The sequence below is a fragment of the Prionailurus bengalensis genome, chromosome D1 (assembly GCF_016509475.1).
Source record: "Prionailurus bengalensis isolate Pbe53 chromosome D1, Fcat_Pben_1.1_paternal_pri, whole genome shotgun sequence".
NCBI classification, from domain to species: Eukaryota; Metazoa; Chordata; class Mammalia; order Carnivora; family Felidae; genus Prionailurus; species Prionailurus bengalensis.
The window spans coordinates 107,552,058-107,567,780 of record NC_057346.1 but is presented as its reverse complement, the minus strand read 5'-3'; the positions used below and the strand labels follow the sequence as shown (position 1 = coordinate 107,567,780).

General features: G+C 41.3%; 1 protein-coding gene across 2 annotated transcripts in view; it reads left to right on the top strand.

Annotated features, from left to right (window-relative positions):
• ATL3 (atlastin GTPase 3) overlaps window positions 1–15,723 on the top strand; it is a 49,530-nt gene that overhangs the window by 15,825 nt on the left and 17,982 nt on the right. For both annotated transcript variants that reach the window (XM_043581488.1, XM_043581487.1), the window contains exons 4-6: window positions 6,284–6,388; window positions 6,885–6,935; window positions 15,196–15,252. In XM_043581488.1, the coding sequence (XP_043437423.1) occupies window positions 6,284–6,388; window positions 6,885–6,935; window positions 15,196–15,252 (213 nt within the window). The remainder of the gene's footprint in view (window positions 1–6,283; window positions 6,389–6,884; window positions 6,936–15,195; window positions 15,253–15,723) is intronic.

The window sequence follows — 15,723 nt, the reverse complement described above, 5'->3', positions numbered from 1 at the left end:
AGCAGGTTTTTGTGTGGATGTCAGTTTCAACTCATTTGAGTAAATACCAAGGAGTGTGATCGTTAGATTGTATGTAAGGCGATGATTCGTTTTGTAAGAAACTGCCAAACTGTCTTCCAAAGTAGCTGTATCATTTTGTACTGTTTCGAGCAATGATGCAAGTTCCTGTTGTTCCACATACTCGTCGGCATTTAATGTTGTCCATCTTCTTGATTTTGGCCATCCTAATAGGTGTGTAGAGACATCTTGGTGTTGTGTTTCCTACCTCTTTAAAAAACATTATGTTCAGACATTCAACAGGATCAGGAGTGCTTTCAGAAATCGATATAATATTGTATAAATGCCATACTAATAAGCAGTTTTTTTAGAAGTTTCCCAAATAAAAGTTTCACATGATTGTCTTTTTTTTTTTTTTTTTTTTAAACTTTTATTTATTTTTGAGAGACAGAAAGAGAGCATGAGCAGGGGAGGGTCAGAGAGACGGGGAGACCTAGAATCTGAAACAGGCTCCAGGCTCTGAGCTGTCAGCACGGAGCCTGACACGGGGCTCAAACCCACTACTGTGAGATTATGACCTGAGCCGAAGTTGGATGCTTAACTGACTGAGCCACCCAGGCATCCCATGATTGTCTTACTTAAAAAAAAAAAAAATGTTTACTTATTTATTTTTGAGAGAGGAAGAGGGAGGGAGAGGGAGGAGCAGAGAGAGAGGGAGACAGAATCTGAAGCAGGCTCTGTGCTGTGCTAACAGTGCAGGGGTTTGAACCCACGAACCGAAAGACCATTACCTGACCTGAAGTCGGATGCTTAACTGACTGAGCCATTCATGAGTCACTCCATGATTGTCTTAACTTTTTAATATACTTGGTGAGATTTTAGCTTAGCACTTACCTGGATACAAATGTAGATAATTTATTTATACTTTTTTTTTAATTTTTTTTTTCAACGTTTATTTATTTTTGGGACAGAGAGAGACAGAGCATGAACAGGGGAGGGGCAGAGAGAGAGGGAGACACAGAATCGGAAGCAGGCTCCAGGCTCTGAGCCATCAGCCCAGAGCCTGACGCGGGGCTCGAACTCCCGGACCGCGAGATCGTGACCTGGCTGAAGTCGGACGCTTAACCGACTGCGCCACCCAGGCGCCCCTATTTATATTTTTTAGTTGAAAATCTTTTAAATATGTAACTCGTGTATTCCTTTTAACTGTTATGTAGTAATTACATGAATGTCTTATTTTATCCACTTACCTACTTAGATGGTCTCCTTTTTAAAAAAATTTTTTTTTTTAATTTTTATAATCCTTGCTACAGTGAACAATCTGATAAATCTCTCCTTGAGTAAATGTGCAAGCGTGACCCCAAGCCATAGTCTTTGAACTCTGTCCATGACCCATGAAGGGTAGAGAAATCAATTTATTGGCTCATGACCAGTATTTAAAAAGAAAGAACTAGAACAGAGCAGAAAGTATCAGAGTGCAGTGTGCATACACATTTAGTTTCAGCTTTATGTATGTGTGTAATATATTCAGTCATGATGTTAAATATATTTCTTTCTTTGGGTTCTGGTCCAGAACATTAGAGAGCCACGTGGCAGTGCATTTGCTAGGTCTGAGAATGCCCATTTCCCCTTTTCTAGCTGCTACTAAATTGTTCTTGACCGTGGTTGTGACAGTTCACCATTTCACTATGTGATACGAGAATACCATTTCCCCAGACATCCAGCAGTTTATCTGAGCGTACATGTGACTCCTGTTCTGCAAGAGCTTCTCTTTAGCATTTCGTTTCCCCATTTGCCTTATTTTTCTTTTTGTAAATATATGCCATGATGAGCTCTTTTTTATTGAGATATAATTCACATATCATAAAAGTCATCTTTTTTTAAAAAAAAAATTTTTTTTTCAACGTTTATTTATTTTTTGGGGGACAGAGAGAGACAGAGCATGAACGGGGGAGGGGCAGAGAGAGAGGGAGACACAGAATCCGAGCCGTCAGCCCAGAGCCTGACGCGGGGCTCGAACTCACAGACCGCGAGATCATGACCTGGCTGAAGTCGGACGCTTAACCGACTGCGCCACCCAGGCGCCCCAAAAGTCATCTTTTAAAAGTATATAATTTAGGGGTACTTGGGTGGCTCGGTTGGTTAAGCACCTGACTCTTGATTTCTGCTCAGGTCATGATCTCTGGGTTCATGGGATCGAGCCCCACGTCAGGCTCTGCACTGACAGCACAGAGTCTGCTTGGGATTCTCTCTGTCCCTCTCTTTCTGCCCCTCCCCTGCTCGCTCACTGTCTCTCTCTCAAAATAAATATTTTTTTAAAAAGTGTATAATTCAGTGGTTTTTTATCTACTCATGAGGCTGTGCAAGGATCACTATTGTCTAATTCCAGAACATTTTCATCACCCCAAAAAGAAACCCAGTACTCATTAGCAGTCACTCCCCCATTTCCCTGTTTTCACAGCACCTGGCCACTCTTGATCTACTTTCCCTCTCCACGGATCTGTTTGCCTGCTCTGAACATTTATTTCATACAAATGGAATCATACAATACGTGGTTCTTATGTCTGGCCTCTCCCCACTCCCAGCCCAGCGCCCTCAACACCCGTCCGTGGTGTAGCATCATCAATGCTTCATTTCTTTTCGTGGCTGAGTAATACTCTGTTGTATGGACGTGTCACACTTTATCTTTTCATCATTTGAAGGATATTTGGGTTATTTTTACTTTGTGGGTATTATGAGTAATGCTACCATGAGCATTCATGTACAAGTTTTCATGTAAACCTAGGTTTTCTTTCTCCTTGTTTTTACTGTAGTTAAGAGCATTTAACATGAGATCTACCTTGTTAGAATTTTAAGTGCATAATATAATGCTGTTAACTATAGGCAGTAGGCTGTGTAGCAGATTTTGAGAACTCGTCCATCTTGCGTAACTAAAACTTTATACCCATTAAACAGCGCCCATTTAGCCTTCTCCCCAGCCAACCACCATTCTCTTCTCTGTTTCCTTGAGTTTGACTATTTTAGATGTCTCATGTCAGTGGAATCAGGCAGCATTTGTCCTTCTGTGACTGGCTTATCTCAGTATCCTCTACACTAAATTGGTAGATAGCAAAAATTCACGGGCGCTAATTGAGGAGAAAGAGATGCCCGGAAGCGTACTTTGGCAATACGGCAATGACCTTGCTTGGTTCCTACTGGACCTGGGAGAGATCGAAGGTGGTCATGTATGGCAGGATTTCCTTCCTGTTTAAGGCTCAGTAGTATTCCGCTGTAGGTAGATACCACATTTTCTGTATTCCTTCATCAGTTGATGACCATGGGAGCAATGACCATAGGAGTCGAGATATCTTGAGATACTGATTTGAATTCTTTTTGGGTATATGCCCAGAAGAGGAATTGCTGGATCATAAGGTAGTTCTATTTTTAATTTTTTAAAAAAGTTTTTCATGTATTTTGATAGAGATAGCATGTGCAAGTGGGGAAGGGGCAGAGAGAGAGAGAATCCCAAACAGGCTCTGCACTTGACAGCATGGAGCCTGATTTGGGGCTCGAACCCATGAACCGTGAGATTAAGAACTGAGCTGAAACCAAGAGTCGGATGTTTGACTGAGCCACCCAGGCCCCCTCCCACTGAGCCACTCTGACTGGTGTGGGTGATACTTCATTGTGGTTTTGATTTTCATTTCCCTGATTATTAGTGAATGATATTGAGAATCTTTTCATGTGTCTATTGGCCATCTGTATGTCTTCTTTGGAAAAATGTCTATTCAGATCCTCTACCTACTTTTTTTTTAATGTTTATTTGAGAGAGAGAGACAGAGCAGAGGGGGAGGGGCAGAGCGGGAGACACACTCCGAAACAGGCTCCAGGCTCCGAGCTGTCAGCACAGATCCCAATGCGGGGCTCGAACTCACGAACCGTGAGATCATGACCTGAGCTGAAGTCAGACGCTTAACCGACTGAGCCACCCAGGCGCCCCTCCTCTACCTACTTTTTAATCAGATTGTTTGCTTTGTAGTGTTGAGGTATATAAGTTCTATATATATATATTTTAGATATTAAGCCTTTATTGGATATATCATTTGTAGATATTTTCTCCTGTCTTCTCCTATTCAGTAATGCCTTTGTGTTTTTTCGGTTGTTTCCTTTGTTGTGCAGTAGCTTTTTTTTTTTTTTTTTTTTTTTCAATTTAAAAATTTTAAATTTCATTTGTTTAAAAAAGCTTTTTATTTTGGTTCATTGTGGCTTTGATTTACATTTGTGTTTCCATAATGACTAATGATGTTGAGAATTTAAAAAAAAAATTTTTTTTAACGTTTATTTATTTATTTATTATTATTTTTTTTTAAATTATTTTTTTTTTTTCCAACGTTTATTTATTTTTGGGACAGAGAGAGACAGAGCATGAACGTGGGAGGGGCAGAGAGAGAAGGAGACACAGAATCGGAAACAGGCTCCAGGTTCTGAGCCATCAGCCCAGAGCCTGACGCGGGGCTCGAACTCACGGACCGCGAGATCGTGACCTGGCTGAAGTCGGAGGCTTAACCGACTGCGCCACCCAGGCGCCCCAACGTTTATTTATTTTTGAGACAGAGAGAGACAGAGCATGAGCAGGGGAGGGGCAGAGAGAGAGGGAGACACAGAATCCGAAGCAGGCTCCAGGCTCTGAGCTGTCAGCACAGAGCCTGATGCGGGGCTTGAACTCACGGACCGCGAGATCATGACCTGAGCTGAAGTCGGACGCTTAACCGACTGAGCCACCCAGGTGCCCCTGTTGAGAATATTTTTATGTGCTTACTAGCCACTTGCATATTTTCTTGGGAGAAATAACTATTCAAATCAAATTCATTTTTTAGTTGGATCATTTGTCTTTATTGTTGAATTGTTCATTATATACTTTGAATACTAGACCCTTGTCAACATAGATAATTTGCAGTTATTTTCTTTTATTTGATAGGTTGTCTTTTAATTTTCTTAATAGTGTCTCTTGACGTGCAAAAGTTTTAGTTTTAATGAAATCTAATTTGTGTACTTTTTTTTTGTTTGCTTGTGCTTTATGTTCAAGCAACCTTTACTAAACCCAAGATCATGAAGATCTTGGAAACACCTCTGTTTCCTAAGGGTTTTGTGGTTTTAGTTCCTATATTTAGGTTTTTGATCCATTTTGAGTTAATTTTTGTAGGTGATGTGAGGTAGGGATCCTTTTGTGTGTGGATATTCATTTGTTTCAGCTATAATTGGTGTTGATTACTCAGTTTGACAGTATGCTCTTCAGAAAATGGATGTGTGGAAAGGATAAAGCTTTCATGTCTGTCACTAGGTTTCAGTGTATTGAAGCTAGAAACTTTATTTGCTTTGATTTATTTTTATGCATAATACTTCCTTTAAAAAAAATTTTTTTAACGTTTATTTATTTTCGAGAGAGACAGAGACAGAGACAGAATGTGAGTGGGTTGGGGGAAGAGAGAGAGGGAGACACAGAATCTGAAGCAGACTCTAGGCTCTGAGCTGTCAGTACAGAGCCCAACGCGGGGCTCGAACTCATGAGCTGTGAGATCATGACCTGAGCCGAAGTCAGATGCTCAACTGACTGAGCCACTCAGGTGCCCCGATGCATAATACTTTCTTTTGCGTGGATTTATATCATACCTCTTCTACCACAGTAGTGGGTTGGGTATCTGAAAATAAACTCAAAAACATAATATGTGATTACTAGGACCTGATCTATGAATTACATAAAGTAATAATCATTTCTGTGAACAAAAATGCCTGAATGATTGACTAGGTAGGTGAGCTAATCGGTCTCAACATTGGACTTTTTTTTTTTTTTTAATTAATGTTCATTCATTTTTGAGAGACAGAGAGCGTGAGTTGGGGAGGGTCAGAGAGAGAGGGAGACACAGAATCTGAAGCAGACTCCAGGCTCTGGCCTGTCAGCACAGAGCCCGACTTGAACTCATGAACCAGGAGATTGAGCCAAAGTCAGATACTTAACCGACTGAGCCACCCAGGCGCCCCAACATTTGACTCTTAATTGGTGGGCATTTTCCCCTTCCATACGTATTGCTCTGTAGGCCTCTGTTTCATACCATCTCGTCAGGTCAGAGCAGATAATCTTCTCCAGGAAGATTCTCTGATCAAGACAAAGCCCCTAAATAACTACTTTTCTGTGGAATTTACGAACAGGTGCCAAAGCCTCATTTACATGTCACCTGGACTTTTCAATTTCTTTTTTACGTTTTTCCCTCTCTCACTCTTACTTTGCTGGTCTTTTCCTTTCTCTTAGGTTGCAGTCGTTCTGATGGATACCCAGGGGGCGTTTGACAGCCAGTCCACCGTGAAAGACTGTGCCACCATCTTCGCTCTAAGCACCATGACCAGTTCTGTGCAGGTGACACCACTTGCTTAAGATAAAAGTTTGCAGAGGAAATAAGATAAATGGAGTATATCTATTTTCAGTTATTGTTCTGTTATCAGAATCCCTAGGTGACATGTAAATGTTCTTTTTAGACTACAGATAGACGTTAAGCTCTTAGAAGCTCAAAAAGGAGCTTAAACTTTTTCCACTTTGGTCGTAAGTATATATAAAATAGGGCAAAAAAAGTCTGGAAAGTGGAAATTGAAATCACATTAATTACATCACACAGGAACTGGAGATTTGGTAAGAACTTAGGAAAACTGTATTTTAAGCAGTAAAGGAAGAATTATGTGATTCCAACCTTATATGCATCGTTTCCCAAAAGAGAGATAATATTACTGTTTGGACAGACCTTGGGTACTTCTGTGCAAACCTTCAGTTGTACAAAGCTTCTCTTCAGTGCTTTTGCTTATTTGGGGTTCCTTTCAAGTAAGCTAGAGTGGTATCAATCTGGATTTTTGTTTTCTAGATTTATAATCTGTCCCAGAACATTCAGGAAGATGATCTTCAGCAGCTACAGGTATATATTCATCATAAAAGTCTTAATGTCATAATGTATCATTTAAAAGTTTTGAGACTAAGAAAAATTTTACAGCTGAGTAATTATAGCAATAGATTGAATGGTGGGGGAAAGTTTTTGGCTCACAGTGGTCCGGTCCTGTTACTGCTGGGTGATGAGGGAAGGCCTTACTGAGTTGAGCACAGAACCCAAGAAAGTGGGCGAGTAAGTTCTGCAGCTATATCTGGGGGGGTGGGGAGTAGTGGTGTAGGAGACAGGGCAGCAAGACGACCTGGGGTGGAGGGTGCTTGGCAGGACTGAGGAGCAGCAAGGAGGCCAGTGGCTGGGACTGGGAAGTGTGACAGGAGGAGGCTTAGCGATGACGTCAGCGAGGCATTTAGGTCCTGCTGATGCCCGGCTTTTGCCAGGGCTCGGGCTCTTCCTCTGGGGGAGGTGGGAGCCGTGTGTTGAGCAGAGTAGTGATGTTAGGTGAGCAGAGGGTCGCTCTGGCTGCTGCACTGGGGATAGATTTTTAGGGACAGGCGTGCATTCAGTGAGGCCGGTTGTGAAGCTGTTGTAGTAATCCAGGTGAGGCTTCATAAGTCCGTGTTTGTAAAATGCGTAGCTTTGTGTGCCTGGAAAAGAGTATGTGCTTAATAACTGCAAGCCATTGTTTATCATTACTGTCACTACCTACGGTTAATTACTCGCGGTCTTCTATTCTCCACGCAGCGGTCCTTCTATGTTCGTCCTGTAAAATACTGTTCCGTGGCGACTCCAGAGTGGAATGCAGTTCTTAGCATGACTTTCTGATTCCACCTGTCCCATTGACATTCAAGAAAACACATCAGCATACAGAGGAATGAGGGTGTCATTTATTATGGGGATTACCTGGAGTTAGTTCTAATTTATAGTCCTGTAAAAAGCAAAGAACATCCTTCCTCAACCTTGGCCTGTACCTGGTGACTGGTGTTTCTGCACCGGGGCCGCGACTCAGTGGTTGAGAGCTGTTGTTCTTAAACGCGTCTGTCAAAACTTGAGTTCGACACCTTTTCCCCTGAAGCGGATTCCTCTCTAGACTCCTGCCTTCCGCACCCGTTTCTGAATGTCTACCTCGTGTGAGGTGGTGCACCCGGTGCTGTAGACACAGTAATGCTTGAGGCAGATGTCATTGTGTGTGGATTGTGTCATCCGGTCAGCAAGAGGTCATAAATGAGTAGGCGTGGGGGACGGGTGAGGGCTGCTGTAGCCAAGGACCGCAAACGAGGGGGCTCACACAACACAAAATGATTGGGTCACGGTTCTGGAGTCTGGAAGTAGAAGTCCAGCTGTCCACAGGGCCATGCCCTCTCTGAGCCTGTGGGGAAGAGTCCGTTCCTGCCTCTTCCTCGCTTCTGGCCGTCCTTGGCATTCCTTGGTTTTGTAGACTTTCGGTCTCTGCCCCTGTCTTCCCTCCGTGTGTGTGTTTGTCTTCACCTTGCATTCTTCCCCGTGTCTGTATTACTTTTTCTCATAAGGACCCCAGTCATATTGGCTTAGGGCCCACGCTAATGACCTCGTCTTAACGTGATCACCTCTGTGAGGACCCCGTTTCCAGTAACGTTTCCTGTTGGAGATGCTTTCTTCACTCTATGCCGTCTTCATAGAGGCTGAATTTAGCTCTATAAATTAGTAATACATTATCTGTCACTGTAGTAGTTTCTTTATTCTTAAAAGTGAAGTGTATTCCTTATGACATTAGAAATGATGTTCTAAAAAAATGATGATGTTCTTGCAAAAAATTGGACACCTTGGATAGATTGAACTCCTCCTTCACCACACAGATCAGGTTTGAATGTATCCTTTCTGTTCTTTTTCTTTGTAAGCATATATATATCCCTGTAGAAAATAGGTAACGTGACCACATGCCTTATACAAACTCTTTGAGGCTATGTGTGTTTTGGAATTTGAAATTTTTTGGACTTTAAATATATATTTTTTAACATTTATTCATTTTTGAGAGACAGAGTGGGAGAAGGGGAGGGGCAGAGAGCGGGGGAGGGGCATGGGAGACACAGAATCTGGAGCAGGCTCCAGGCTCCGAGCTGTCAGCACAGAGCCCGATATGGGGCTTGAACCCATGAACCACGAGATCATGACCCAAGCTAAAGTCGGATGCTCAACCGACTGAGCCACCCAGGCACTCCTAAATTTTTTGGATTTTAGATAGAGAAATATGATGCATATGAGCATGAGGTTAAAGACAGTAATAGACATTCAGGTAATACCTCCCAATAAAACATTTTACTATTTCTGCAGTGAAAGGTATGTCTGAGAGATGAAATGGGACAAATAAAGCTTAGAAAAAGCCTCACATCAGTTCAAGGCAGGTTTTCCTCCAAATGAGTTTGCCACCTAACTTGGGTTTTCAGAACTTGTTGGATTTCAGAATTCGGTAGGAGAGATCATGGGTTTTGTACAGTTTTGTATGTGTGTTTTTGTCTTGTTTATATGTAGTATTTTATATGTTTTAGGTGCTTTCTTTTTTTAAGTATCATTTTATTGTTTTGACAAAGTAATATATATATAATGTATATGCACAAAATAATGTATATACATACACACATATATATATACTATACACACACACATAGTGGAAAAGTCAGTAGAATTGCAGTGTTCATAATAAAAAAGAACATTCTTTTGACCACCTAGTTCGTTCTCCAGAGGCAACCACTTGTGCTTTGGGCTGTGTCTTCTGCTATTTGCTTCTGAATGTTTAAAGAACATGCTTATACTGTTCCTTCTGGATTATTACAATTGCAATAGTCATAGCTTCTTGTGCAGAATTAGGATTTAGCATCTTTACCACTCTCCCACCCTCACCCTTTGGCTTCCTTACCCTCGTCCTTCCAATAGGTAGGTCACAAGTTGTAGCTAAAAAGGTATTTGTATTTGCCTTATTGTATGAGTGTTTTTCTATGTTTTTCATCACTGACGTTTCTTGTGAATTATGGTTGCATTTCTTGTAATGAATTACCTGTTGCTTTTTTTGTTGTTGTCGTCATTAGTTTAGTGTTCTGTGTGCTTATCACTAATGTATCTCAAGGGATAGACTCCTAAAACCTCTCAGTATGATCTACACACTTAGGCTCTGGTTTTGTGTTTTGTGTTTTGTTTTTTTTTTCTTTTTTCCCCTTGGGGAGGCCTCATGCCTGGTCACAGTGTTCTCCTCCTCTCTCCTGGACTGCCTCCTTTAGGCCTGGTGCACAGCTGTCCCACTGTCAATTTCTTTCTTTCTTTCTTTCTTTCTTTCTTTCTTTCTTTCTTTCTTTCTTTCTTTCTTTCTTTAATTTTAAATTTTATTATGTTTTCCCTCGTGATGAAAACATTTATGATATGTCTTTGCAACTTTGAAATATACAATGCCATGTTAGTAACTATAGCCACCGTGTTGTACATTGCTTCCCTATGACTTATGTATTTTATAGCTGGAAGTTCATACTTTTTTTTTTTTTTAAGATTTTATTTTTAAGTAATCTCTATGCCCAACATGGGGCTCAATCTCATAACCCTGAGATCAAGAGTCGCATGTTCTACCAACTGAGCCAGCCAGGCGCCCCTGGAAGTTTCTACTTTTTAACCCCCTTCACTTTCTTTCCCCTACCCTCGCTCCACCTTTGTATCCATACGCTTGTTTTTAAATTTGTTCAGATTCCACATACAAGTGAGATCACATAGTGTTTGTCTTTGTCTTAGTAAAACAGTACAGTGCCTACAAGGCCCATCCATATTGTTGGAGACAGCAAGATTGCCTTCTTTTTCATGGCGAATAATAAATATTCCACTGAATTTTGCACCACATTTTTTGTATCCATTCAAACATGGATGAATACTTAGGTTGCTTCCATATCTTGGCTGTTGTAACTAAAGCTGCATTGACCGTGGGGGTGCATATGTTTTTTTGAATTACTGTTTTCGCTTTCTTCAGATAATTACCCAGAAGTGGAATTGCTAGATAATATAGTAGTTTCATTTTTAATTTTTAGAGGAGCCTCCATACTGTTTTTCATAATCGATGCACCAATTAAATTCTTACCAACAGTGGACAAGGGTGCCCTTTTTGCCACGTTCTTGCCAACACTTATTATTTCTTTTCTTTTTTGATAAACATTCATTCATCACACTGATGAGGTAATATATCATGGTTTTTATTTTCATTTCCCTGGTGATTATTGATGGTGAACATGAATAATTCGTGTACCCATTGGCTATCAATATATCGTCTTTGGGAAAATGTCTGTATAGATTCTCTGCCCATTTTCTAATTTGATTATGGTTTTTGTGGGCATGTGTTGTTTGTGTTTTCTTTTTTTGTTATTTTGGCTGTTGAGTTATATAAATTCTTTTTAAAAAATTTTTACAATTTGTTTAATTTTTTAATTTTTAAGAAATGCTTGTTTCTTTTTTAACAAATTTAATGTTTATTTATTTTTGAGAGTGTATGCCTGTACGCTGGTGGGGGAAGGACAGAGAGAGAGGGAGACAGAGACTCTGAGGTGGGCTCTGTGCTGACAGCAGAGAGCCCAATGCGGGGCTTGAACTCCCAAACCGTGAGATCATGACCTGAGTCAAAGTTGGATGCATAACTGACTGAGCCACCCAGGCACCCCTTAAATGTTTATTTTTATGTATTTTGAGAGAATGAGTGTGGGGGAGGGAGAGGCAGAGAGAGAGGGAGGGGAGGGAAGGGGAGAGAGAATCCCAAGCTGTTAAAAAACCCGTGAACCATGAGATCATGACCTGAGCCTAAATTGAGAGTCAGACACTGACTGAGCCACCTGGGTGCCCTGAATTCTTTATATACTTTGGCTATTAACCCTTCATCTGATATATGATTTTAAATTATTTTCTCTCATTTAGTAGGTTGCTTTTTCATTTTGTTAGTATTTTTCTAATTCCTGTGCAGCTTTTTAGTTTGGTGTGGTCCCACTTGTTTATTTTGGCTTTTGCTGCCCTTGCTTTTGTTGCCAAATCCAAAAAATTGTTAAGACTGATGTCAAGGAGCTTACCACCTGTGTTTTCTTCACAGAGTGTTAGGGTTTCAAGTTTTAAGTCTTTGATCCATTTGGAGTGAATTTTTGTGTCTGGTGTTAGATAGTGGTCCACTGTCATTCTTTTGCATGTGGCTGTCTGGTTTTTCCACCACCATTTGTTGAGGAGACTGTCTTTTCCTCATTGTATATTCTTGGCTGCTTTGTCATACAGTTAATTGATCATCTATATGTGGTTTTATTTCTAGGAGAACAGAGAGCTGTTCTGTTCCATTGATCTGCATGTGTGGTTTTATACCAATACCATACAATGTTTATTACAAAACAGTAATATAGCTTGAAATCAGGGCCTGGGATTTTTTTTTCAATTCCTTTTGCAGTTGAATCCTATTTAACCTTTTATTTGTTTATTCTCTCCTTTGTTGTTGTTGTTGTTTATTCTCTCCTTAACTCTAGACATTCTCCACTAGCTTTTCTGAGAAAGGTTAGAATGGATGTATAGCAGATCACTTTTTTGAGTTCTTGTAAGTCTGAAAATATTTTCATTTTATCCTAGAATTAATGATAGGATAGAAATAATTTTCTTTTAGAATTGAGGGCATTGCTTCATTGCCTTCCAGCTTCCAGTGTTGCTGCTGAAGTCCCACACCATCTGATTCCTGATCCTTTGTATGTGACCTTTTTCTCTCTGAAGCTTTTAAGATCTTCTTATTGTTGGCATGAATTTTCATGGTAATGTACCTTAGTGTGGGCTTTTTCTTCATTCTTTGTAAACCCGCATCCTCAGAAAGATAAGATGTTGCAGCTCTTGCAACCAAGAAAAACTGGATGCTGTTAAGAAGCAACATTCAGAAAACAAAAGCTCCTGGAAATGAAAGCTGTGGCAGCAAAAACGGAAACTTTTGTAGAGAAGGAGTTAGACGCCAAATTGGAGAAACTCTTGCTGGTAGGTTGAATGAAAGAACAGAGTAGAAATTAGACCAGAGGGAGGGAGTGAAGCAGAGAGAGAAGGGCAGGGGGGTGGGGAGGAGAGAGGAGGGAAAAGAGGGAAGAAGAGAGGAGAGGGAGAGGTGGAGAAGAAGGAGAACAGGAGGGCAGCAAAAAAAGGAAACTTTGAGCATCAGTTCAGGAGAGGTCGCACCTGTTATTGATAGGTGTTTTAGTAAAAGAGAAAATGGAGGGAAAGAAATTATAAAAGGGATAATGTAAGATGATGTTCTAGAATGAAGGACATGAGTTTTTGTCTTTCTTCTGGAAGCTTGTCTCAGAGGTCTGGTGTCCTTGGCATGTGTATTTAAGATGAGTTATTAAAAATCTGACTGGGACCTTTGGCGAGAGGGCGAGCCTTGTGCTGCACTGGTTTGGACAGTGAGGTGACTGAGCAAGATTACTTGGATATTTATTGCAACCCCGAAATGTCTGTATTTGCAGACTGTTCTTCTTGGGCTATGAGTGTCCCCAGAGAAGAGTTCTTTAAACCCCTGCCCGAGTGGGTAGAAGCTTACTGTGGCTCCAGCAGGGCGACAGGCTAAGGAGACTTCACTGTTCAGTATGTCGACCTTGACTGAAGTGCCCATTTCCGGTAAAGTAGGGGACTTACTCCTCTTGGCTGAGTTCGGTATCAAAGTCTAAATTCTTTCTAGTTTATCCCCTCCAGATAGTACACTTCCCATCTTCTGTGGGCAGATAGAGGGTCTGGAGCGTGGGGAGGAAGCGGGATCTGCAAGGTTAGGTGCTCCAAAAGGTGCTCTCTCCAAAGACTTTCAACTGTTTCTTTAGTTGTTAGTCCCGTTCCCTCACCCCCCTCCTACATGGTGACTGGTGCTTCTCATTTCTGAGCCTTTCAGGGATTCTGCTGAGAGAATCTGCTTTTTTCTTGTTGGCCCCTGCCTGTCACAGACAACTTAAGGCACAGAAAGCCAACACTTGAGACAGTTTTCATTTGTCTGTTTTCCTTCCAGAGTATTTTTGATAACTCTTTGCTGCCATATCAGTTCTCATCTTCTTTGTCCTGTGAATTTATAACTTCTAAACTTCATTTTGCTATACTGTTTTTTTCAAGTTTATTTCTTTATTTTGAGAGAGAGAGAGAATGTGAGCAGGGGAGGGGCAGAGAGAGAGAGAGAGAGAGAGAGAGAGAGAGAGAGAGAGAGAGAAAATCCCAAGCAGGCTCCGTGCTGTTAGCACAGAGCCTGATGCGGGGCTCGATCTCACAAACCGTGAGATCATGACCAGAGCTGAAGTCAAGAGTTGGAGGCTTAACCGACTGAGCCACTCAGGTGCCCCCGTTTTGCTGTACTTTTAGTGCGAGGCTTCATAAGGACATAGACATAAACGGACGTGTAAACCCTGACCGTAGAGAATTTGCTCATTTGGTCATTTGCATGGCATATATGCTCCTGGCCCCATATTCCTCCCGCTGCCTGAGAGACAGTGCACAGAACAGGCAAACATTCCTGCCCTCCTGGAGTGTATCTGCTAGTAGTGAAGGCAGGCACTGTCAAAGTAAGTAAAGGTGTGGTGTGTAGCCTAGTGAGATGGGTTAAGGAAAAATATTTGAAAGACACGGGGTAGGAGGAATTGTGGGGAGACTTGTAATCCTCTCAGGTAGGTGGTCCGGAAGTCTTCTTTGAGAAGGAGCCATTTGGACTGTAAAAAGTGAGGGAACTGATTGTGCAGTTATTTGGGGGGAGAACATTGTAGGCAGAAGGAGTCAGAACAAAGTCCCTGAGGCAAGCACTGCCCAGGGACAAGCAAGGGAACAAAGTCCCTGAGGCAAGCAAAGTGCCCAGCGTGCTGGAGGAAGAGCAAGGAGGGCCAGAGTAGCCAGATCTCACCGTAAGGGGCTGCCTTTTATACGATTAGGTTGGAGGCTTTTAAGCAGAGGCATCATGTGATCTAACTAACTTCTCAAAGCACAGCCACCCAGGCTGCTGTATTGAGAATAGTCTGGGGGGCGGAGCAAGGGTGAGGCAGGGAGGCCAGTTAGGAAGCTGTGTAATATTCCAAGCCACACAGAAGCTGTGAGTGGTTGGCTTCTGGGTTTGTTAATGAATTGGGATATGGGATGTGAGATAGGAATAACAGGTTATTGTAAGGTTCATGGCTCTCTGAGTTTTTGAAGCCGTAGAACTGTGGTCTCGTATGAGTAGTATTGAGTCTGTTAAATGAGTTCTTTGCTAAAGAATACCCATAGAAATACTTTAAATAATTTGGCCTAACAAGCCGTTAACTTTTCTTTTTCAAAGCTCTTCACAGAATATGGTCGTCTGGCAATGGATGAAATTTTCCAAAAACCCTTCCAGGTAGAGTGTTAACTATAATGTAATTCATGTCTTTGTTTCAGTTCGGAGATCAGCCAGCTGCAGGACACAGGCCAGATCAGGCTAGCGGCCTGTTTTTATAAGACCTGTGAGTTAGGAGTGGTTTTTATATTCTTCAATGATTGAAGTCAAAAGAGGAATAATATTTCATGACATGTGTAAATTAGCTGTGGACACTGGCATTTAAATTTTACATAAAGGTTTACTGGAACACAGCTACACTTATTTGTCCACAGCCTCTTCTTCTTAAATACTTAAATACTTCTAAAATACTTACTCTGAGGTCCTTTACGAAAGTTTTCTGGCCCCTGCTTTAGTTAATTGTTTCATGAGGGTGAGAATGCATAGTAGCCTCAGTGAGATTAGAGGAGCTTTAAGTATTACTTAATTGAGTTTTCCTTTCTTTTAAAAAATTTTTTTTTTAGTGTTTGTTTATTTTTGAGAGAGAGAGAG